Source organism: Leptodactylus fuscus, chromosome 6 (genome assembly GCF_031893055.1).
Source record: "Leptodactylus fuscus isolate aLepFus1 chromosome 6, aLepFus1.hap2, whole genome shotgun sequence".
Classification (NCBI taxonomy): domain Eukaryota; kingdom Metazoa; phylum Chordata; class Amphibia; order Anura; family Leptodactylidae; genus Leptodactylus; species Leptodactylus fuscus.
In genome coordinates this window covers 160,742,834-160,768,588 of record NC_134270.1, presented here as the reverse complement: position 1 = coordinate 160,768,588, position 25,755 = coordinate 160,742,834, and the positions used below count along the sequence as shown (strand labels likewise).

The window sequence follows — 25,755 nt, the reverse complement described above, 5'->3', positions numbered from 1 at the left end:
AAGAAAGGGCAGCTCGCTTCTTTTTTACCATGGGTCGGAACCTACCACTCACGGAATAAAGGAAGCTAGTGGTCTTCATAGACCTCTATTGTGAGGGGGCGGATTCTGAGGTGGATTCAGCGTCAGAATCCGCCACCTCTTGCCCCGTGTGAACGAGCCCTTAACTGTTCTTCATGATCCTTGGCAGCAAAATGGACAGGAATAGGAGCAGCCTTGAGTTTTACTCATAGCCCTATACATGGACCCCAATAAGGCACGGTTGTGTGTATGGGACCACAGAAATGAATGTCCCGCCACTGAATTTTTCTCATGGAGATTCAGTAGGCTTTGTATTAAAGTCGCTGCCACGTAAGCTGTCTGGATTATTTGGTGGGGTTTTTTTGGTGGCGGCATTTCCACTGTAATTGTAGGGGCTCTTTTGCTGCTTTCAGCCTTTACATTGCAAACAAAGATAGAGCTATGGCATAAATTGACATTCTGTGGGTACAAGCTGGCATTTTCCCCAGGCGCACAGCCTGGCGGAGGGTATGTCTTGTCGTATATGGGGCTCATCCTTTGCCATCACTATGAAGACTGGCGTGAGTAAAATCAGTTCTCATCTATCTGACCCAACGCGTTTCTCACGTTGAAAAATCTCACCATCTACTTTAGAAATCTGAGCCTGGCCCTTCTATTTCCGCCTGACCCTCCATTCACAAGCCAATACTCAGCCATGTGTTTAATGGATTCATGTGGGATCTGTTTTTGCCATAGACTCATTTGCTTCAATGGGTGAATCATTCTACGAAAATGGACCCGACCGTCTGATCCATGAAGAAATAGACACGTTGGTACAGAATGGCGCCATTCAGTAGGGATAACCCACATGTAATGTAAGGACTGCAGGATAGGTATGATGTAAAGTAGTGAGCAGAAGTGCAGGGAGATTTGTACAATTCCGACCACCCATCCCTTTTTAATATTACTACAGTCATCTCTTCCTCAGGCTGAAATGACTGATAACAGGGAGCAATAGACTGCATTTAACAAGTAGAAAGTGAATTGCAGGTCCTATTACTTGCATGTCTGCTCCATAACCATACCAGACGGCTGATATCGGCATGGATGGCTCAGACGTAGGGATTGTGCTCTTTGCAGCTCCAGCCTATGATGTAGTTTATGAGAGTGGGGACAACAGATGAGTGTCCTCTTATGCAGAATATTCGAGGCCTCCTAGCAACGTGGCCCTTGTATCACACAGGCTAATCGCAGTCAGAGCCATGTAAACAATGGAGCGGGGAGGGCAGGATGTGATGATATTCATGGATACAATGTGCTGCATTCATTATATTTTATTTCTTCCTCTTTCCTCCTAAGTAGTGACCTCACCGGGAGTCTCTAGGTATCAGCATACAATAATGGTTTGGTCTATGGGTTACGAGCTCGGGAGACTTCATAGGAACTGATCATCTGCTAAATACGGCGGCCACCAAACTGGGGGAGATTCATTGGCAGAGGCATAAGCGGCAGTCTTGTCCGCCGCCCCTTTAATCGACTCCTGAGTGTTTGTTTACTTCATAACCCACAAGATCACCTCATCTATAGAGTAGATTCGGGTTAATGATTGGCGAAGCCGCAGCTCATTAACGTCTCTGGAGGTCAGTAAAAATATTATGTTATTGATCAACTAGAAGAAGCTCTGTCAGGGCTGGTTTCACATGTATTACAGTCTGCTAATCCGCAACCCAGTGGTCTGGAAATACTATGGATTCTGTAAGTGACGCATCATGATCCACTCAGTAAAGGAGCCACAGCACTCTTGTACTTACCCTTGAGGAGCTGCAATCCTCAGCATCCTCTCATAGGGTAGGCAGAGAGTTGGAGTTTTGCAGCCCCCCAGATCCCCTGATTTCCATCTGATTCTGAATAGTGAGGTCTCTGGAGGTGGGAAACAAGTTTCATTATGGCTTTGTTCCCTTTTTTTTTTTTTTTTCCTTCTCTCGCTTAATCCTTTCATATGAGGCTGTTAATATCAAGAAAACTGGTTATACAACTTCTGAGGGAATGATCACAGATGTAGAGTTCTATTCAGTCTATTCTGCCCAACTGAATGCTCTATGGCCTCCAGTCACTGTCGACATTTTAGTTTTTTTGTCTTCTACCTGTATTGAACAGTGAACATGACGTGTAAATGCAGGGACCATAATACATAATTCAGTGGTATCAGCTACATATGGAAATTCACTAACATGTTTAATATTGTCCTCTATGACATATAGTGCTACAGCAGTATTATAGGAGGTAGTATTATAGTAGTTATATTCTTGTACATAGGAGTAGTATTATAGTAGTTATATTCTTGTACATAGGAGCAGTATTATAGTAGTTATATTCTTGTACATAGGAGTAGTATTATAGTAGTTATATTCTTGTACATAGGAGCAGTAGTATAGTAGTTATATTCTTGTACATAGGAGCAGTATTATAGTAGTTATATTCTTGTACATAGGAGGTAGTATTATAGTAGTTATATTCTTGTACATAGGAGGTAGTATTATAGTAGTTATATTCTTGTACATAGGAGCAGTATTATAGTAGTTATTCTTGTACGTAGGAGCAGTATTATAGTAGTTATATTCTTGTACATAGGAGTAGTATTATAGTAATATTCTTGTACATAGGGGGTAGTATTATAGTAGTTATATTCTTGTACATAGGAGCAGTATTATAGTAGTTATTCTTGTACGTAGGAGCAGTATTATAGTAGTTATATTCTTGTACATAGGAGCAGTATTATAGTAGTTATATTCTTGTACATAGGAGTAGTATTATAGTAGTTATATTCTTGTACATAGGGGGTAGTATTATAGTAGTTATATTCTTGTACATAGGAGCAGTATTATAGTAGTTATATTCTTGTACATAGGAGCAGTATTATAGTAGTTATTCTTGTACGTAGGAGCAGTATTATAGTAGTTATATTCTTGTACATAGGGGGTAGTATTATAGTAGTTATATTCTTGTACATAGGAGCAGTATTATAGTAGTTATATTCTTGTACATAGGAACAGTATTATAGTAGTTATATTCTTGTACATAGGAGCAGTATTATAGTAGTTATATTCTTGTACATAGGAGCAGTATTATAGTAATATTCTTGTACATAGGAGCAGTATTATAGTAGTTATATTCTTGTACATAGGAGCAGTATTATAGTAGTTATAGTCTTGTACATTGGAGGTAGTATTATAGTAGTTATATTCTTGTACATAGGAGCAGTATTATAGTAGTTATATTCTTGTACATAGGGGGTAGTATTATAGTAGTTATATTCTTGTACATAGGAGGTAGTATTATAGTAGTTATATTCTTGTACATAGGAGTAGTATTATAGTAGTTATATTCTTGTACATAGGAGTAGTATTATAGTAGTTATATTCTTGTACATAGGAGTAGTATTATAGTAGTTATATTCTTGTACATAGGAGCAGTATTATAGTAGTTATTCTTGTACGTAGGAGCAGTATTATAGTAGTTATATTCTTGTACATAGGGGGTAGTATTATAGTAGTTATATTCTTGTACATAGGAGCAGTATTATAGTAGTTATATTCTTGTACATAGGAACAGTATTATAGTAGTTATATTCTTGTACATAGGAGCAGTATTATAGTAGTTATATTCTTGTACATAGGAGTAGTATTATAGTAGTTATATTCTTGTACATAGGAGCAGTATTATAGTAATATTCTTGTACATAGGAGCAGTATTATAGTAGTTATATTCTTGTACATAGGAGCAGTATTATAGTAGTTATAGTCTTGTACATTGGAGGTAGTATTATAGTAGTTATATTCTTGTACATAGGAGCAGTATTATAGTAGTTATATTCTTGTACATAGGGGGTAGTATTATAGTAGTTATATTCTTGTACATAGGAGGTAGTATTATAGTAGTTATATTCTTGTACATAGGAGTAGTATTATAGTAGTTATATTCTTGTACATAGGAGCAGTATTATAGTAGTTATATTCTTGTACATAGGAGCAGTATTATAGTAGTTATATTCTTGTACATAGGAGCAGTATTATAGTAGTTATATTCTTGTACATAGGAGGTAGTATTATAGTAGTTACACTCACCGGCCACTTTATTAGGTACACCTGTCCAACTGCTCGTTAACACTTAATTTCTAATCAGCCAATCACATGGCGGCAACTCAGTGCATTTAGGCATGTAGACATGGTCAAGACAATCTCCTGCAGTTCAAACCGAGCATCAGTATGGGGAAGAAAGGTGATTTGAGTGCCTTTGAACGTGGCATGGTTGTTGGTGCCAGAAGGGCTGGTCTGAGTATTTCAGAAACTGCTGATCTACTGGGATTTTCACGCACAACCATCTCTAGGGTTTACAGAGAATGGTCCGAAAAAGAAAAAACATCCAGTGAGCGGCAGTTCTGTGGGCGGAAATGTGTTGTTGATGCCAGAGGTCAGAGGAGAATGGCCAGACTGGTTCGAGCTGATAGAAAGGCAACAGTGACTCAAATAGCCACCCGTTACAACCAAGGTAGCCAGAAGAGCATCTCTGAACGCACAGTACGTCGAACTTTGAGGCTACAGATGGGCTACAGCAGCAGAAGACCACACCGGGTGCCACTCCTTTCAGCTAAGAACAGGAAACTGAGGCTACAATTTGCACAAGCTCATCGAAATTGGACAATTGAAGATTGGAAAAACGTTGCCTGGTCTGATGAGTCTCGATTTCTGCTGCGACATTCGGATGGTAGGGTCAGAATTTGGCGTCAACAACATGAAAGCATGGATCCATCCTGCCTTGTATCAACGGTTCAGGCTGGTGGTGGTGGTGTCATGGTGTGGGGAATATTTTCTTGGCACTCTTTGGGCCCCTTGGTACCAATTGAGCATCGTTGCAACGCCAAAGCCTACCTGAGTATTGTTGCTGACCATGTCCATCCCTTTATGACCACAATGTACCCAACATCTGATGGCTACTTTCAGCAGGATAATGCGCCATGTCATAAAGCTGGAATCATCTCAGACTGGTTTCTTGAACATGACAATGAGTTCACTGTACTCCAATGACCTCCACAGTCACCAGATCTCAATCCAATAGAGCATCTTTGGGATGTGGTGGAACGGGAGATTCGCATCATGGATGTGCAGCCGACAAATCTGCGGCAACTGTGTGATGCCATCATGTCAATATGGACCAAAATCTCTGAGGAATGCTTCCAGCACCTTGTTGAATCTATGCCACGAAGAATTGAGGCAGTTCTGAAGGCAAAAGGGGGTCCAACCCGTTACTAGCATGGTGTACCTAATAAAGTGGCCGGTGAGTGTATATTCTTGTACATAGGAGGTAGTATTATAGTAGTTATATAATTGTACATAGGAGCAGTATTATAGTAGTTATATTCTTGTACATAGGAGGTAGTAGTATTAGTTATATTCTTGTACATAGGAGTAGTATTATAGTAGTTATATAATTGTACATAGGAGCAGTATTATAGTAGTTATATTCTTGTACATAGGAGCAGTATTATAGTAGTTATATTCTTGTACATAGGAGCAGTATTATAGTAGTTATATTCTTGTACATAGGAGCAGTATTAGTAGTTATATTCTTGTACATAGGAGCAGTATTATAGTAGTTATATTCTTGTACATAGGAGCAGTATTATAGTAGTTATATTCTTGTACATAGGAGTAGTATTATAGTAGTTATATTCTTGTACATAGGAGCAGTATTAGTAGTTATATTCTTGTACATAGGAGCAGTATTATAGTAGTTATATTCTTGTACATAGGAGTAGTATTATAGTAGTTATATTCTTGTACATAGGAGGTAGTATTATAGTAGTTATATTCTTGTACATAGGGGCAGTATTATAGTAGTTATATTCTTGTACATAGGAGGTAGTATTATAGTAGTTATATTCCTGTACATAGGAGCAGTATTATAGTAGTTATATTCTTGTACATAGGGGCAGTATTATAGTAGTTATATTCCTGTACATAGGAGTAGTATTATAGTAGTTATATTCTTGTACATAGGAGCAGTATTATAGTAGTTATATTCTTGTACATAGGAGTAGTATTATAGTAGTTATATTCTTGTACATAGGAGGTAGTATTATAGTAGTTATATTCTTGTACATAGGAGTAGTATTATAGTAGTTATATTCTTGTACATAGGAGCAGTATTATAGTAGTTATATTCTTGTACATAGGAGCAGTATTATAGTAGTTATATTCTTGTACATAGGAGGTAGTATTATAGTAGTTATATTCTTGTACATAGGGGCAGTATTATAGTAGTTATATTCTTGTACATAGGAGTAGTATTATAGTAGTTATATTCCTGTACATAGGAGCAGTATTATAGTAGTTATATTCTTGTACATAGGAGTAGTATTATAGTAGTTATATTCTTGTACATAGGAGCAGTATTATAGTAGTTATATTCTTGTACATAGGAGCAGTATTATAGTAGTTATATTCTTGTACATAGGAGTAGTATTATAGTAGTTATATTCTTGTACATAGGAGTAGTATTATAGTAGTTATATTCTTGTACATAGGAGCAGTATTATAGTAGTTATATTCTTGTACATAGGAGCAGTATTGTAGTACTTATATTTACCCAGTGTAGATACCTGGTAATAACATATATACAGTATAATGTGTATACTCTTCAGGATTTGCATCACGGCCTACTGTTCCCCTCTATAGGTGTCTGCAGCTTTAAATTCTCAGGTCTGATGGAAAAACCAGTTGAGTTGGCTGTAACTCAGCTTTCCTTGGCTGCCGTGTGGCTGTTTGTCAGTAGTAGGTGTGGTCAGGCACATTCCTTATGCATACAGGTTGTCACTGCAGTCACACCTGTTACTGGGAGCTGGGGCAGAGCAGGTGAATAGGATCATCATAAACCCCCCGACCGGCCGGCCTGGACCTGGATGATCGGGTGTTGACGCTCAGGTGAGTGTTGTGTAAGCAGCTGGTAAGACCTCTCATGTCACTGGGAAAACAGAAGATAAACAGAGGGACCTGTATGGTGGCTCTGTATTAGGGTATCTATAGATGGGTGTAACAAATTGTAACTCCTGTATACTATACACAATGGTCAGTTCATAAGCTCCAGTATATGATAGCATTGATGTTTATTCTTAAGTTTGATACTGTGTACCACATTGGATCTGGCCTATCCCTGTGTGGGTAGTGATGGCTTCTGTGAATTCTTCTGTGTCATAAAACCCTTTGTCCTATGATACAATCTGCTTTATATGCAGCATATATAGGCTGGATTGGTTCACTTTATAGAGAGGTCTCTAGCCCAGGTAATTGATACTTATATGGTCAGCTCATGCACTGTAATCTTCTTGTCAATGTTCTTGTCTTCCTTACTGGTTTAACTTACTTACATAGTGCCATCATGTTCCTCTGTCACTGTTCCCTATTGTGAGCACTATCTAAATGCCCTTTCAGTATGTCTTTGGAGTGTGGGTGAAAACTAGAGAAGACCCATACAAGAACATACAAATTCCTTCTACTGTAGATGTTGTCCTTTGCAGGATTCAAACCTAAGACTGCACGGCTTTTAGGCTAGTACAGTGTTATCCAGTGAGCCACCCTTGTGACCATCATTGCTAGATTGCACCAGCAATGATCTTTTCTTCTGATCAATGTTCTTATACTAGGGCATCAGGTTAGTTTAATGAAAAGATGTTGTCAGCATCTTGGAATCAATGTGAATGTTGGCCTGGTATGTGGAGGTAGTCATGTGTTTGACTTGAGGGATGTCTCCACGTGATCCATGATCACCATCTTATTATAATAATAAATATAAATCAGTCTATTACATCCTGTATTATACTCCAGAGCTGCGCTCACTATTCTGCTGGTACAGTCACTGTGTACATACATTACATTACTTATCCTGTACTGATCCTGAGTTGCATCCTGTATTATACTCCAGAGCTGCACTCACTATTCTGCTGGTACAGTCACTGTGAACATACATTACATTACTTATCCTGTATTATACTCCAGAGCTGTGCTCACTATTCTGCTGGTGCAGTCACTGTGTACATACATTACATTACTTATCCTGTATTATACTCCAGAGCTGCGCTCACTATTCTGCTGGTACAGTCACTGTGTATATACATTACATTACTTATACTGTATTATACTCCAGAGCTGCGCTCACTATTCTGCTGGTACAGTCACTGTGTACATACATTACATTACTTATCCTGTATTATACTGCAGAGCTGCGCTCACTATTCTGCTGGTACAGTCACTGTGTACATACATTACATTACTTATACTGTATTATACTCCAGAGCTGCGCTCACTATTCTGCTGGTACAGTCACTGTGTACATACATTACATTACTTATCCTGTACTGATCCTGAGTTACATCCTGTATTATACTCCAGAGCTGCACTCACTATTCTGCTGGTGCAGTCACTGTGTACATACATTACATTACTTATACTGTATTATACTCCAGAGCTGCGCTCACTATTCTGCTGGTACAGTCACTGTGTACATACATTACATTACTTATCCTGTACTGATCCTGAGTTACATCCTGTATTATACTCCAGAGCTGCACTCACTATTCTGCTGGTGCAGTCACTGTGTATATACATTACATTACTGATCCTGAGTTATATCCTTTATTATACTCCAGAGCTGCACTCTATAGAAAAACAGGCGGCAAGTAATTGCAGCTTGTGCTGTTCTGGTGAGTACAGATGTGGGATATCTTTATGTATATTTTTCTTGCCTGTAACCTAATCTTAGTTTGTACCACGTTGGCGATAGATAAAGCTTTCCCAGCATTCATATCCTGTACGCCGCAGCATTAATCAGCTGTTTGACTGACGCATTTCAGTCCCGGCTCCATAGTGGATATTGTTTGCTCACGGTAAAGCTTTGTGTCTTTGCGTATTAATTAAACTACAAGCTGACACAATGTAAATACATCCGCCCGCTGTGTTCACTAGACAGGGAGGATGCTGGGACTCGGCACACACGGCAGGTGCTGCTGGGATCTGCAGGACTAGCCAGAAGCAATTGCTGCAATGATTGATTGAAATGGGTTTTTGTTGCCTGACGTGGACCAGGTGCAGGGATGTGACAATTATTTAATATTTCATGTTACTAATGGCAGGAACCATCTGTAAGAACACTGTCTGGTATATGGTGTCTATATGTGAGCGAATCACTTATCTGCTTATCATATGTCACTGTACTTACTGTAATGTGGAAGGTCCCCTCACCCTGTGTAACTTTCTCATTGTTTGCTCTGCTCTGGACTTTACCTGGAGTGAAGGCAGCGACAATCTCTACATCAGAGGGAAGCTTTCTAGTCATATTTCTGACGCTCATAGTTGTGGGGAAAGCCAACAGATGGAACAAGTTCTGCCGGAAATATGGCTTTTACATATCGTCACTGCACTCTGGATGAATGTAGTCTATTGCTCTCTGTAATTGCTTATAAGGCTCTCTATGTTGATAGGACCGGTATCCTCAATGAGATAGAATACCCCTCCTAACCCACATTAATAGCGTCTCGTCTAGCCAACCACTGCCACGCTCCATACTGATAAGGGGCGTACACCCGAAACCGCTGTCTACAGATGAGCGTCTTGTCCTTCTTGAAGATATTTCCTGCTTTGGTTTATATCTACAAGTCAGGCATTGATTTATAGGGAGCGGTCTTCCAAAAGCAGGTGCTAGAAGCATAGTGGACTTTTTCCAAATTCGCATACATTTCCCCAGAACTCCTAGGGAATCGTATACAACTTATATATGACTTGTGTATGTCGCCACTGCATGCTGTTATAGGCTAGTGTAGTGGCTTATAGGTCTCCTTATACTGATGTAATGGTATCATCAGTAAGACAAAGTAGTCCTCCTAAATGTCCTAGAAGGTGTGGTGTTAAATTTATTAAGACTTCAGGTGAAGACCATTGTATGTAAGATACAGAACCTTGCGGCCTTTTCACTACTTAAAAGTACAGCGCCATACATTGCTTAGTGGCTGTGCTTGGTACTGCAGCTCTGCTCCATTCATGCGAATGGGACTGAGCCTCATAGAGGCCATGTAACTCATGCGGGTGACGTCACCAGTCTGTGAAACCGGGTGTCAGAACCCAGCCAAGGAGAGGTCATTGATATTCTTATAATATATCTTAATAAATATTGCCCTTCTTTTGCTTTTTAGCTGCCAAAGATCTGCTCTTTGAGGTCAGTTTTTATCGTAATTCTAGTAGACGGGTGATGTGTACTCGTATATCAGGCATACCACTAAAAAAAAAAAATCCCCTAAAAGCACCAGCAGAAAATCTCAGTTGTAACTCTAGTGTAAAAATGTGTCTTGCACAATTGTTTCAGCTTTATTACTTGAATTAGGAAATTGAGTCCACAATTTCTGCCTGCAGCGAGTACAGAACATAAAGGATGATCTGACTGAGCAGGATTTGGTCCCGGAGGCCAGAGTTCTGCCAGCTCATGTTTGTACATTTCTTTATCTTATTGTTTGACATTTGTTTTAGCTCCTTTTTATGATCTTGTATTCTATTAAACATCGTATAAAATATCTTTCACACCAGACAATAGTGATCGACTTCATTCACGATGGAGTTTTAACACGTCATCTGTGAGATTTACCACCGAAGGTGGGAATGGGATCGTGGTTACCTGTCCAGTCCATATATCTACAGCTATACTGTATACTTGGCTGGTTCCTGCTTTGCGTCTTGCATCCTGTATTTTCTTGTACCGGGCGTTTTATATGGTGTTTGTATTTGCAGATTGCAGCAAGCTGCTGGGGAGCCGGCAAAACAGCAGCTACGGGACGGTCCCAGTTTTAAAGGCCAAGCCTTGCATGGTGAGTATTACAGTTACACCTAGACAATGGCACTGTATGATGAAGTGTATTTGCCCTTGTCAAGTGACTTGCACAATGAAACCCCTTCAACATCCCCTTTGTGTTTTTGCAGGAGCTTTGTGGATACAATAGAGTAACATGGCGCACGGTTATCTGTTACCTCTTTGGTGTCCTCACCCTGGGGATTCCATTTATCATCTTCCACTGGAGGCCTCGACTCTTTGTCCTGGTCACCTGCCGCCGCTGCACCCTGGCTGAAGCTGACACGTTGGTTATTAAGGTAACAGTGGGCTGTGTGATCTGCGATCTAGATACAGAAATGTTGCAAACCCTGCGATAATTCTGCTGTCTCTATGATTTTAGGATATCTTTGGACAGACGTCTATAGTGGATGTGCAGGAGGAACATGGCGTGGATCCCAGGTGCGTCAGTGTCTCACTTATAAACAAAAAATTGTCCCCAAAATATGCAGATGAAAAGTATTATGGTGGCAATTTGGTCTAAAATGAATCCTGTTCATAGCCTGCAGGTCGGTAACACGATGCGCCTGGATGCGGCAGCAGGTGGTAGTGTGGTTCTTGCTGTCGGTGAAGATGATGAATTCAAGGACACAATTCAGCTGCACTACAAGGAGGAGGTAAGGGATCGATCAGGAAAATGACTTAAAGAGATTCTACCATTAAAACACTTTTTTTTTTTCTCGTTAACACGTCAGAATAGCCTTAAGAAAGGCTATTCTTCTCCTACCTTTAGAAGTCGTCTCTGGCCCGCTGTTCGGATAAAATTCTAGTTTTTGTCGGTATGCAAATGAGTTCTCTCGCAGCACTGGGGGCGGGCCTCAGCGCTCAAACAGAACTGGGGGCGTCCCAAATGCTGCAAGAGAACTCTCTCCAGCGACGTCTCCATCTTCTTCAGCAACTGCCTTTTCACTCGTCTTCTTCTGGCTGGGGTCACACTTCGATGCCTGCGCAGTTGGCTCTGCCATCGGGCCTCATGCAGAGCCGACTGCAAATGGCCGCTTATGCGAGCATGTGCAGTACGCTCTGTAGCAGCCACAAAAAAATGGCCGCCGACATTTGCAGTCGGCTCTGCGTGAGGCCCGATGGCAGGCCCCGACTGCGCAGGCGTCGAAGTTTGACCCCAGCCAGAAAAAGAAGAGTTAAAAGGCGGTTGCTGAAGAAGATGGAGACATCGCTGGAGAGAGTTCTCTTGCAGCATTGGGGACGCCCCCAGTGCTGTTTGAGCGCTGAGGCCAGTGCTGTGAGAGAACTCATTTGCATGCCGACATAAACCGGGATTTTAACTGAACAGCGGGCCGGAGATGACTCCTTAAGGTAGGAGAAGAATAGCCTTTCTTAAGGCTATTCCGACGTGTTAACAAGAAAAAAAGGGTTATAATGGTAGAATCCCTTTAAGTGTTGTGGTCAGTGGGCATAAATCACATTATATAGTTGTAATGCTTCAACTAGATTGTGTGGGAGATCGTTCAGTGTATAGGACATGGCTCCTCTTACATCTGCACGTAATTTCAGCAGGCATTTAATTCTTCTTTGTAGAGTCACATCCTGCGCTACTTTGTGTTTGAGGGGATGCGCTACATCTGGAGGGAGCAGTCCATGGATTTTGTCAAGGTCAGGTAAGATGATCCAGATGTACAAACAGATTTTCTTGCTCCAATGACAAATCTGCTGGTTGAATGTCAAATCACAGCAAATATTTTTGTTCACAGTTCACTGGATGAAGGGTTAACGTGTGGTGAGATTCATGGAAACAAGTCAGGCCTCAGCCAATCAGATCACAATAACAGGTGAGTGTCTGGCAGATTTTACTATGTAGTAATATGGTGCTTCATAATGGAATATGAAGATTCAATTCATAGTACTTGCTAAACTCAGAGGGATACATTGTTGAGAAGTCTGCAGGCCCCATGCTGGATTCACTGTAGTGGAGGCTGAAGGCCCCAGCCTGGATTAATTGTAGTGGAGAATGAGGGGCCTCAGGCTGGATTCACTGTAGAGGAGGCTGTGGGGCCCCAGGCTGGATTCATTGTAGTGGAGAATGAGGGGCCCCAGGCTGGATTCACTGTAGAGGAGGCTGAGGGCCCTAGACTTAATACACTGTAGAGGAGGCTGACAGCTGAGGGCCCCAGTCTGAATATACTGTAGAGAAGGCTGAGGGCCCCAGGGAGACTTCATATGTTTCTATTTTCTTTGCTTCCAGGAAGTTGGTTTATGGTCCTAATGAAATTGATGTCCCTGTGAAGTCTTACGGGCACCTTCTAATCGAGGAGGTGAGTTACCTTGGGTGTCTTCACCTCTGGTAGGCACAGATGCTGCTCTGCTTCTAGACCTAACTCCGCAGTGTGAACAGGGTCTTGCTCATGAAACAGGCTGTTTCTGGGATTGCTCATTGTCGTCCTCTCCTGACAGGTCCTGAATCCCTTCTACATGTTCCAAGTGTTCAGCGTGGTCCTGTGGCTGTGTGAGAGATATTACTACTATGCTGTCTGTATCATCATCATATCTGTCATCTCCATCTCTGTATCGCTGTATGAAACCCGGAAGGTGAGATTGCTTATGTATCTGTCCCCTGACGATGCATCGTGCGTTGGTTTAGATCAGTCATTTTTATATTATAATCATTACTCTTAATGTGTATCTAACTAGATGCCCCCTATCTAAACTTTCAGATAGACTAGGACCCCATCAATCTTGAGAGCCGGGCTGTTGGAGGGGTTTGTGCTGTACAACCAGGCGCCCTTACAAAACGCCCTAGTTATTGAGATCGGCAGGGGTCCCATTGTTGAGACCCCTACCGATCAGCAGGTTACCTCTTATTTTTTGCATCTTCCCACAATGCTTTACTTCTGTCTTTCTCCACAGCAAAGTGTCACTCTGCGCAATATGGTGAAGATGACAGTGAGTGTGACTGTACGAAGAGCAACTGGAGGTGAGAATAGATTCTACATAGTGACAAACCCAACACACTCAAATATATAATCTATGATAATAAGATACTGTGCACACATGGGAAAGGGTGCGGGTTTGATAATTTTACATCACATTTGTGACAGAAACGTTCTGCTTGCCTATAATCTACAGATTTCATCCATCGCTACTCTGGGGGAATGGCAGATAGCAGGGGTATTGGAGAGGCTGCTGGCATGATGTACAGAAGGATTCCCTCTATATATTCCATAAAAAAAAATGGGACATTAGCTGCCAGCTTTTCTTTCACATGGAGAATTCAGGGGATACCCTGTGCTTGTGTTTGCTGGGGCTCCTAATAGTCAGACCTGTGCCCTTCCTGTGGATAGGGGATACAGATTAGTAGTTGGACAACTACTTTAAAGAATTAATCCTCCCTTTCTGAATTATGATTTCCTCTTATGTGACTGTACATATCATGTCCAGCGATTCCCAGTCTTTTATTAGGGGGCGTTCACACTACCGTCGGTGTCCGACATGTAGTGTCCGCTCCTAGTGTCCGCTCAAAATCTGTCACGGACACTAGGAGCGGACACTAGCTGTGTCCGTGACACCTGTCATTCACTTGAATGGGCATCGGGTGCGTTCTTTTGCACTCCGTGCCCGTCCTTCCCTGTCCGCAAGTGAAGATGTCAGACTTCTCAAGCGGACAGAGGAACCCTGCATGCAGGGTTTTTCTATCCGCTTGAGAAGTCGGACATCTTCACTTGCGGACAGGAAAGGACTGGCACGGAGTGCAAAAGAACGCACCCGATGCCCATTCAAGTGAATGACAGGTGTCACGGACACAGCTAGTGTCCGCTCCTAGTGTCCGTGACAGATTTTGAGCGGACACTACATGTCGGACACCGACAGTAGTGTGAACGCTCCCTAATCATCATTTTTCTATTTTCTCCAGTTACAGAGGAGCTGCTGGTGAACTCTCTGGATCTGGTTCCCGGGGATTGCATCCTTCTACCTCCAGCGGGGATATTGATGCCATGTGATGCCGTCCTGCTGTCTGGGGAGTGTATGGTGAATGAGAGCATGCTGACCGGTGAGCGGCATTATATTTTATCATGTTAGTTTTAACATATGAATTCATTTTAACTCCATTCATGGCTTCTTGTAACTTTTAGGTGAGAGTGTGCCTGAAATGAAAACTCCATTACCTGACGGACCTTCAGCTGCCGATACGGTTTACTCTTCTGATGCCCATCGACGTCATACTATATTTTGTGGAACTCAGATCATACAGGCAAAGAGTTACCTCGATAAGGAAGTCCTTGCCATTGTCACAAAGACAGGTATACAATTTACCCGAGATGACACAAAAATTACTATTGGTCGTTTTTATGTGACAAAATAGCTGAAAAAAATGTTCATTATAGTGCAGACTGCAACCATATTATATCCAATATATTATGTATTCCTCCTGAATTACTTCCTACATTATACTCCAGAATTATAAGCCAGTCTGTAAAATGTTCTGTCATTTCTAATTATAATCTCTCCCTTCCCTCCCCTCCCCCCTTTTTTTTTTCTTAGGTTTTTGCACAGTGAAAGGAAACCTCATCAGCTCCATTCTGCATCCCAAACCGATCCACTTCAAGTTCTACCGAGACTCGCTCAGGTTTGTCCTCGTCCTGGCTATATTTGGTAAGGATTTAGTGGCTACTTAGATCATGTGTTTCTTATGGTTGGAGTATGATGTTCAGTTCTGTCAGTCTCTAGGGATGCAGCAAACTTCATAATTTCTTCCCTAATTTTGCAGCCATCATCGGGACAATCTACAGCATAGTAATCCATATCCTATATAAGGTACGTGTCCTCCATTGCTGTTAACTGTTCCAATAGCCTTATGTTATTAGTTAATTGAACCACACTTACCCCAGTCCCACAGGTCTGTTGCCCTGTGGATAACCTTGGACTCTGACCTATCCTTCAAGTCGCACATCCAAACCCTCAACTCCTCCTGCCGCCTCAAACACAAGAACATCCCACCGAATTTACTCCTTCCTCACCCCTGAAACTACAAAGTTGCTAGTCAATGCCCTCATAATCTCCCACTTATATTACTGTAACACCCTTCTACATGGCCTCCCCTCTGCCAATCCCTTCACTGGCTACCCATTGCCCATCGAATAGAATTCAGAATAATAATGCTCGGCAACATGGTGGCTCGGTGGTTAGCACTGCAGCCTGGCAGCGCTGGAGTCCTGGGTTCAAATCCTACCAAGGACAAAATCTGTAAGGAGTTTGCGTGTGTTTCCTCCCATCCAAAGACATATGGATAGGGAAAAATGTAGATTGTGAGCCCTATATGGGGCTCATAATCTACATAATAAAAGAATAAATAACACTGCTGATATACAAAGCCACCAACAACCTGTCTCCTCCATATATCTCTGACCTAATCTCCCACTATCTGCCCACACGTAACCTCCGATCCTCCAAAGACCTCCTACTCCGCTCTGCTCTTAGGGGGTGTTCACACTACCGTTGTTGACTGTCAGTGGTGTCCATTGCTATTGTCCGCTACAAGATTTTAGCAATGAATACTAGCTGAACCGTCAGAAATCCATTAATACCTCCAATGACACTACTGTCACCTTGCCACTATCTGAACAGCCTCTTCCCTCATAGACTGTAAGCCCTTGCGGGCAGGACCCTGTATCCCACTGTGCCAGTTGGTGACTGTTAGTACTGTATTTGTTTTGAATTAATATAATAATGTGCAGCACCATGGATTACTATAATAATGTACAACACCATGGAATTAATATAATACTGTCCAGCACCATGGAATTAATGTAATAATGTACAGCACCATGGAATTAATGTAATAATGTACAGCACCATGGAATTAATGTAATAATGTACAGCACCATGGAATTAATGTAATAATGTCCAGCACCATGGAATTAATGTAATAATGTCCAGCACCATGGAGGTAATATAATAATGTACAGCACCATGGGATTACTATAATAATGTTCAGCACCATGGAATTAATGGTGCTATATAAATAAATAATAATAATGTACATGAGACTGACACACTGTTTGTTTCCTGGACAGTCTCCTGTGTCTCAGATAGTTATAAGAGCCCTTGATGTCGTCACCATTATTGTACCACCGGCTCTTCCGGCAGCCATGACCGTGGGCACTATTTACGCCCAAAGCCGGCTGAAGAAAAAAGGTATATTCTGTATCAGCCCCCCACGCATCAACGTAAGCGGCAAGATAAAGATGGTGTGCTTTGATAAGGTACGACATTAAGTTTATTATGCCACATTTTTATGTTTGTCACCACCATAAACACATGAGTACATATATACGAGTAAATTTTGGAGTGGGGGGGGGGGGGGTTTGCTTAAATAACAATACCCTCAATAGACTGGAATTGTTCACTGGAGTAATTCACACAGAGTGTATCAGCAGTCAATGCGCTTCTTTCTAGCTGTGCAGTGTACTGGGTTACATTTTGTAGCTGACGGTTAGTCCGTATGTCTGGAAGTGTCCAGTGAGCCAGTGTAAACCTTGCCTTGTATTCTCCCCCAGACAGGAACCCTGACTGAAGAAGGCCTGGATGTTTGGGGTGTTGTCCCCCTGGAGAACTTCAGCTTCCTGCCAATCATCCATGATCCTCGCTCACTCCCCGACGGACACATGTTGTATTCACTAGCTGCCTGCCACTCAGTCACTCTCCTCAATGGACATCCCATTGGTGACCTGATGGATCTTAAGATGGTGGAGTCTACAGGCTGGGTGAGAATCCTGCATCTCTCCATTGTATAACGAACTGATTTCATCTATAGTTTCCTTCATTTGATAGGGCCCATTCAGATTTCTATAAATAAAGCTTAATCCCTGTAAAATGAACAATTCTGCAACTCTCTAATAGACTTTGTTTTAAGTCCTTACTGAGTGTGAACAATTGTTTCCATTTACTGACAGCAAGCAGAGATCTTGGCGTGGATAAAGTAATTGTTTACATTCCTTAAGAAATTAAACTGGATTCTGTTCCCCTTTCTGCTTTAAAAATGTAGAGAGAAAAACGCTGCCATCAGTGCATTTCTCTCATTTTTCGGGCAGAAATCTGGCAAACCCCATGGGATTTATGGGGTCTGCAGATACCCGCTTTTTTAAAGTGGATTACCCCCCGAATGGAAACCCGAATGCAGATGTGAACCTAGCCTTTATTAGAAAGTTGAAGAACTTTCCGTTGTACAGGGATTACTGTATGTAAAGTTTCTAATCTCCTTAAATCATCTCTTGCAGGTTCTGGAAGACGGAGATGTGGATCCACAAACAAAAGACATTTTTGGGACTAAAGTTCTGTCTGTGATGAAACCTCCGAGCTTGGAGGAGCAACCTCATGGGCCGGTATATGCTTTGTATTCTGTCTTGTTCTACATTCTATACATTTGATATTGGGAATGTCATGTATATGGGAATGTACCCATTACCCCTGTCAGATGTGTAGAGGAAAGAAAGATCGCTCTTGTTAAAGGGAATGTGTCGCCAGAGAGTGACCTATGGTTTAGTCACATTTCTATGCTTAAATGTAAATGCTTACATTTTTTTAAGATTTGAGTAATTATTTGGCTATCCATTTTCCTATCCACCACCAGAGGTGCCTTGCAGCAGCTAGTGGCAGCACATGCATGCTAAGCTCAGTATGCATGTGTATGGGGGGGATAGTTTTTTGGCAATCTACATGTTTATGGGCACCTTTTAAATCTCCCTTTTTATATTTGGGAGTTACACAGCATCACAGTTACATAGCCCAGTCTTCTCTTACACAGGATGACCTCAAAGGAAGGCTTAATGTATTACAATTAACTCTACACGAATAAAAATTATCATTCACAAGTAAACCCTCCTTTCTTGCTCCCCAGAAACACCAGGTGCCTGTTGGGGTCCTGCAGAGGTTCCCCTTTTCTTCCAGTCTGCAAAGGATGAGTGTCATAGCCAAACTTCCAGGAGATCACCTGCCAGATCTCTATATGAAGGGGGCTCCGGAGATGGTGGCCAGTCTGTGCAAGCCAGATACAGGTGAGGCTTAGGCTATAGGAGTCAGACGGTCTGCACTTGGATTTTTGCACAGAGAGATCAGGGAAGGATGATGGATTTCAAGAAAACAAATGAGGTTGTCCACAGCCCTGTCTTGTTGCTTGAAGAGGTTCTCCCATCTCAGCCTTTCAGCCAGGCTGTGTGCAGTGTCTGCTTCTCACTTCCTGTATTTTTCTCCCTCCTGCTGAACACCTCTGCAGGTCAGATGATCTGCAGATTCTTGTACTTCCTGTTATTTGTGTGTTTACTTGGAGAGATAACAGACTGGGCTTTATCAGCAAACTGCAATTATCTGAAGGATTGTCCTGCACTGAGTAAGTGACATCACTTGTCCTATCTTCCAGGTCTGTGGTTATAGCAACGCAGTGTAAACAATGGGAGGAATAAATTCACATATAAGGCAAACAAAGCAGAATTTCTAAAGCAATATATTTAGAAAAAGGCTTCAATTTACATAAGCTACCAATATAGATAGGATTCTTGAGATGGGACAACCCCTTTAATACAATTATTTTTCCTAATATCTGGAGCCGTAGTTCTAGGGACAGGCGCCCTCTACTTTCTGTAGACCTAATGATATGATTTTGTAATGATTGATTATTTCTCTTACTACAGTACCAGCTGACTTCACAGCGATGCTTCGGCAGTACACTCAGGATGGGTATCGGGTTCTGGGGTTCGCTCATAAACCTCTTCAGTCAGTGCGGACATTTGAAGAGGCTCAGTCCATCACAAGGTTTGTTGCCTGAGCTAATGGTTGCCCAATTATAGGTGTCTTTTTGTTTAGTTACCGTTGTATTATCTCATTCAATGGTCCATTCAATGCAAGGTGAAAATAATTTGCTAAAAAATAAACTTCTTAAATGCAACGGATACACAGCACCTCATCAGATGAAACTGGTTCCAGTGCATAAAATGTTGCTGGTCCAGCTCTGCTGTATGCAGTGCATATCCTCCCCATTCTTGTTCAGTTTGTGCCTGGGATTTAGGATTATGGTTTCCTCTCTCCTTGTGTATCTTCCAGAGACTCGGCAGAACGAGATCTTATATTTTTGGGGTTCCTGGTGATGAAGAATGTCCTTAAACCAGAGACTGCACCCGTGATCTACTCGCTAAGGAAAGCGAATATACGGACAGTTATGGTGACTGGTAAGTGACTTTCTAGACACACTCGTAATCCTAATCGTAATCCTAATCTGTCAATGTGGTGGATGGTTTATTGATGAGTCTGTTTCTGCAGGGGATAATATGTTAACAGCAGTGAATGTCGCTAAGAGTTGTCACCTGGTGGAGCCAGCAGAGAAGGTTTTCTTTGTGAATGCATCTCCGCCCACATATAATAGCTCAGCCACCCTGAAATTCATTCCATCAGAGCCAACCCTAGGAGAGGAGACCAGAGAGGTGAGTGGCGCATGAATTGTAAGAGAGCAGCCACCAGTGATCACAAGTTGTCCTCTTCATAAACCTGTGAAATCCGTCTCCATGCAGGGTCTATACCAGCAAGGTGGAGTGTTCTTGGACAGGGGGCCATACTGTTTTGCAATGAATGGGAAATCCTTTGCAGTGCTGTCTGACTACTTCCCTGATCTTAAGCCCAAGGTAAAACCATGGCTTTTGCTTCTACTTGTTTTTCAGTATCTCAGGAGCAGCATATAGCACCCTCTGTTCCTACTTGCCACCCCTTGTGGAAAGTTAGGAGGCGCTGTACACATTAGTCCATCCAAAATACATCTAATGTGTATGGTTAGTTTTACTGCAGAGCAGAATTTAACCCTGTGTAGTCTTAACTATGGATAGTCATACACTGTGTCCTAGTTAGCATTGGCCATTCTATTCTGTTTCATCTCTCAATCTTTAGATTCTTATACACGCTGCAGTTTTTGCCAGAATGTCACCGGATCAAAAGACGGAACTGGTGCGTGATTTCCAGGATCTGAAGTAAGTGAACGACTTACTGTTTCTAAGCAATAAATCCAGGTTAATGCTCTTCCTTTTTGTGCTATTTGATCCTCGCCTCTTTCTTCTATTATATGGATCGCTTACTATGGGACTCACTACATTGTACTGATTTATTTCATCTGAGAACATGGCCTGAACCATCATCCATCTCCCAGAATAGACATTTTCTGAAGTTAGGCTCCTATATCACGTGCTGCTGGCTTGTAACAGAACCCTCGCTGTGCTGTATTGAGGTGATGATTCTCTCCCCTCTAATATGACGTGTCCTGACCTTCTGTTCTGTGCAGTTACTGTGTAGGGATGTGCGGTGATGGAGCCAATGACTGTGGGGCCTTGAAAGCTGCAGATGTGGGAATCTCTCTATCGGATGCTGAAGCTTCAGTTGCTTCTCCATTTACATCTAAACTTAGCAACATCGAGTGCGTCCCTATCGTCATCCGGTAAGTGATAAAACTGTCTGACATTAAATATGATAAAATATAGTTCCACTCTCAAGTGAATGCCTCTCACTATATGTTCTCTAATAGTGCACAGCTATTAAACCTTGGTGCCTCTTGTCTTGCAGGGAGGGGCGCTGCTCACTAGAGACCTCATTTGAGATGTTCAAATACATGGCCATGTACAGCCTGACCCAGTTTATCAGCGTGCTCATCCTATATACAGTGAGTGAAAAGAAGGAGAATATGGGAGTCTTTGTTATGGTATTATAAGGGGCAGATATATGTTAATGTGTAGCTGATATCTGGGCCCTGAGATGTCTGTCTTTAGCAGTGGGTTGGAGGCCTGTCTGTGAGGGGCAGTACAGTATCTTGGTTATGGGTTATGGGCTTATGGATACAATATTTTGAATATTACAGGTGGACACCAACTTGGGCGACTTCCAGTTCCTCTTGTTTGACCTGGTGATCACTACCACTTTGGCTGTGTTAATGGGCAGGACCGGACCGGCCAGTGAGCTGGGGTTAAGACGCCCGCTGGGCACATTGATCAGTATCCCAGTTCTAGGAAGCCTGATCGTACAGACCAGCATGATTCTTCTTGTCCAGCTGGTATCTTATTTCCTTCTTGTATCTCAGCCCTGGTAAGTGTAAGTAGAATAACCTGGCTGTAGAAAACTATTCCATCCTTCTCCTGTCCGGCATAGTGTCTGTGATCCTGTTGTATACAGGATCCTCTTCTGCCATCTATTGGTTGTTTCAGAGAATACACCCAAATAATTGTATTAACAGACATGACTATTCCAGCCCTCTCCTATCTTTGTGTCAGTATAATATTTTTCCAATTGCAGGTTTATTCCAGTTAATACCAACAACACAATGTCTCAAAACCTTCCAAATTATGAGAATACAGTTATCTTCAGCGTGTCCGGATTCCAGTACCTGATTCTCGCAGTCGTACTTTCTAAGGGATATCCTTTCCGGAAGCCTCTGTATACAAACAGTGAGTAGCTTCATGCTAAATAAGGGATTCTTCTGTAAAACTAGTGGAACCTGCTGGTGCAGGATAGTCGACAGGAAGCGTACAAGGGTCGGTCATAATATCATGGGCTTCCCTTGTATATTGTGACCGGCTCCTCTATCTCTTCTGATGATCCTCAATGAGTTCCTAGAAAACTTCTGGGCTGTATTGGTACTCGGCTCTTTCCTCCCTGACCTGTGATATTTTCCCCTTCAGTTTTGCTCCTCATCGCCCTCCTCCTGCTGCTCGCCATGATGCTCTGGATCACTCTGTTTCCCATGAAGTTCATGTTGTCCATCCTGGATCTGATACGTATTGGCGACTTCAACTTTAAATTTGTGCTAATTGGAATTGTGGCCGTGAACTTCATTGCAGCTTTCATTGTGGAGGTAAGTTATACTAAAGGCCAAGTTTGGGAGATGGGGACACCAGTCCAGCTGTAAGGTATTTACCCCAATGTGCGTAGACTACAGTCATGTTTATGTATAAGACCTTGACCGGGTGTGTAATCTGTATAATCGTACATCGGTATGGGAATGTTCTTCTTACTCCCATGTATTACTCATGTGTGAGACAGATGGCATTTTTTGACCAGTGCTGACAGTTTTCTGGCTTTCTTTCAGACTGCCCTGGACCATGGATATTTAAGCTGCTTAAGAAAACTGCGAAAAAAAGAATCCAAAAAAGCTTACAAAAAACTGGAGCAACAGCTTCAGGGACAACACTCCTGGCCTCCAGTAAACCAGACTCTGTACCCCAGCCGCGCCAAAAACTCCAGGTAGCAGGAAATCCATGCCGGGTCTTCTATGTGATCCTGTTACTGGAGCCCCTAACCCTGGAGATAATAAAACCTGCTGGAATAGAACTTGTATTACCTGGTAATAATTCCTCAGGATGACAGAAGCCTGACAGTGCAGCAGTATTGTGCCGAGCTCTGTGCCCCTATACTCCAGACGGCTGCCCTTCTCTCCATTCACCTGTGGTCTGCTGCATAACGGAGACTGGTTTGGTCCATATTCAGATCTGCAGTTACTGGTGCAGAAAATCAACATCTACGGTGAACTGCTCACTCACAACGCACTAATAATGGATTCAGGATCACAGCTCCTAGCCAGGCAGCAGAAAACGCTGCAAGTCTTCACAGGGAATATGTACTAAGACTTAAAGGGGCTGCTTTGTCTGGTGAAATAACAATTCCTCTTCTGTTACGTTTGCAGACTGATCTGCGTTCTAAATCCCTATTATACCCTGCTGTCATCCTCAGGTAAGGTGCACAGTAGGTTCTCCTCACCCCAGCAGCCAGAGGGAGTGATAGGAGCCATGAAATAGTGATAATAGGGAATTGTATTCTATGAATTTCCCTACTTTTATATGCAAAGTTGCTGGGTTGCCATTGCGTTACCTCCCTCCTCTTGTCTTTGCGACCTGCAGACTGTTATTACCAGAATACTACTGAGTATTTGCTCCACGTTGGTCTGTGGATATAGATTTCTGTCTTGAAGACTTTTCTGAACACGTGGCACTTCTCAGGGAACATGTCTGTTCTGCAGATCATCTCCCAGGACGGCGGCGCTGCTCATCACACTGGAAACCATTCAGCAGCTCCCAGGCTGACCTGCCCAGGACCTTGTAGGATGGCAGCTAATATTTATTTCTACTACCTTCTATTCGTACTTTGTCTGGTGCACATTGTGCCGTTTTACTGTATGTCGGAGTTGCTTCTGCCGCGAAAGAGAACTTGCACCTTAGTCGTTCTGTCTCGTCTTGTTTACAGAATTTTCTTTTTTTTATCAGTTTTACATTTTATGTCTTGTATACGTTCTGTATGTCTAGACTGTGAGTTATCGCCAGAAAGTAAGATGAAAACCTGCAGCCATGACGGCGAGCCTTCAGGTCTGGTTAATGCTCGCTGCTGCTGACCGCAGGTTTGGTCTTAGCCAACACTCATGCTTGAGATTTTAGCTGTATGTGGGGGAGGGGGAATAAAAAAAATCATGACAAATCCATGAATTTGCCTTCACATGTTGCATTTTGCAGCATTTTTGTGGCGCTTTTTGGTCACAGGAGAAACTATTGAGTCTTCTACACAATGTTTTGGCTTTTGTGGCTTTTTTTCCCCCCCAAAACATATCTTGAGGTTTTTTTTAATGTGTTTCTCCCCATAGGCTTCTTTATAGGACTTGGAAAACCCCAGAAAAAAAAACAACGCATGTTTTCAGTTTTACGAATGTCAAAAGTACAGAAAAATGATTATTCTAATCCTGATTGTCACTCCTTAAGGAGAGACCACCATGTAGGTGTATGGAGTCTTACTAAGCCATTGTCGCTCCACTGTGGGGGATCATGGGAAGAATATGCAGATCTGTCTCCCAAGATCTGTCTCCCTATTTAAATCTTGGGAGACAGATTTGCATATTCTTTCCATATTCTAATCCTATGAAGTATAAAGAATCCATTATGGGATTTTTTTTATGTTTTAAAAATGCTGTAAATATAGGGGTCTAGAGATGAGTGAACACTGTTCGAATCAGCCGATCTGAACAGCACGCTCCCATAGAAATGAATGGAAGCACCTGTGACGCTGACTTTGCCGGCGGCAAACAGTGTTCGCTCATCTCTATAGGGGTCTATTTTATTCCAGAAATGGCGCCACACATGTCAACCGGTGGTATTACAGCTCTGCTCTATCAAAGTGTATAACCATGATCATGATGTCCATGCATTGGATGGATTTGTTCAGTTATGTGTTGTCATTCCTGCTTTATTGCACTTGGTGGTGCTACTTGTAATCCATTATTGCTTGCAGTACCCGTATTGTAGCACTTGGTGGCGCTTTATTTTAGGCACTACAGCCCCCAGTCTGTGAAACCGTATGGATCCATGTGCTGTCAATGCCTCATTGGATCCATTCATTTTGCTTCGGTGAAGAAGGAATAGGACCTGTCCCGAGTTTTGTTCTGGGCTTACATAAACGGACCGCTGATCATACACTGGCACGTGTATGGGGTCCACTAGATTAATAATAGGTTGGTGTGGTCGCTGTGAAAACCACTGACAAAGCACATGGTCCTGTACATGGAGACTTAGTCTCAACCCTCGATACCCCATTGGGGTCTATGTACATAGTACCCCGGGAATCTCTAGGTCTTTGAGATCAGGAGGTTTCTAGACTTGAAGAATTATTTCACCCCTTCCATCTTCCTTGACCTCCTGGGTATTGATGAACTGTGATATTTTATATATAGTTTTATGACTTGTGGCCTTTTCATACAAACCAAATATCAATTATTTAATATAAAATGATATGAAATTGTATTTTCTGATGACGTTTTGGAGGATGGAATATTGTGCGGCTCAATAAACTAGTATTTTATACCCTTCTGCGTGGTGT

General features: G+C 42.1%; 1 protein-coding gene across 2 annotated transcripts in view; it reads left to right on the top strand.

The window, feature by feature from the left end:
- Positions 1–25,714, top strand: part of ATP13A2 (ATPase cation transporting 13A2) — a 32,162-nt gene extending 6,448 nt beyond the window's left edge. The window contains exons 2-29 of one of the 2 annotated variants that reach the window (XM_075277817.1): positions 10,827–10,903; positions 11,016–11,183; positions 11,267–11,325; positions 11,426–11,540; positions 12,460–12,539; positions 12,633–12,710; positions 13,124–13,193; positions 13,333–13,467; positions 13,786–13,852; positions 14,795–14,926; positions 15,009–15,176; positions 15,418–15,528; positions 15,644–15,690; positions 16,950–17,138; positions 17,433–17,639; positions 18,153–18,257; positions 18,773–18,929; positions 19,563–19,683; positions 19,972–20,096; positions 20,188–20,348; positions 20,436–20,546; positions 20,806–20,885; positions 21,194–21,346; positions 21,472–21,568; positions 21,764–21,987; positions 22,195–22,346; positions 22,581–22,753; positions 22,988–25,714. In XM_075277817.1, the coding sequence (XP_075133918.1) occupies positions 10,827–10,903; positions 11,016–11,183; positions 11,267–11,325; positions 11,426–11,540; positions 12,460–12,539; positions 12,633–12,710; positions 13,124–13,193; positions 13,333–13,467; positions 13,786–13,852; positions 14,795–14,926; positions 15,009–15,176; positions 15,418–15,528; positions 15,644–15,690; positions 16,950–17,138; positions 17,433–17,639; positions 18,153–18,257; positions 18,773–18,929; positions 19,563–19,683; positions 19,972–20,096; positions 20,188–20,348; positions 20,436–20,546; positions 20,806–20,885; positions 21,194–21,346; positions 21,472–21,568; positions 21,764–21,987; positions 22,195–22,346; positions 22,581–22,753; positions 22,988–23,146 (3,521 nt within the window). In that variant the 3' untranslated portion in view covers positions 23,147–25,714. Of the gene's footprint in view, positions 1–10,826; positions 10,904–11,015; positions 11,184–11,266; positions 11,326–11,425; positions 11,541–12,459; positions 12,540–12,632; positions 12,711–13,123; positions 13,194–13,332; positions 13,468–13,785; positions 13,853–14,788; positions 14,927–15,008; positions 15,177–15,417; positions 15,529–15,643; positions 15,691–16,949; positions 17,139–17,432; positions 17,640–18,152; positions 18,258–18,772; positions 18,930–19,562; positions 19,684–19,971; positions 20,097–20,187; positions 20,349–20,435; positions 20,547–20,805; positions 20,886–21,193; positions 21,347–21,471; positions 21,569–21,763; positions 21,988–22,194; positions 22,347–22,580; positions 22,754–22,987 lie in introns of both variants that reach the window. The other variant, XM_075277816.1, reaches the window with a different exon arrangement.
- Positions 25,715–25,755: the final 41 nt, after the last annotated feature.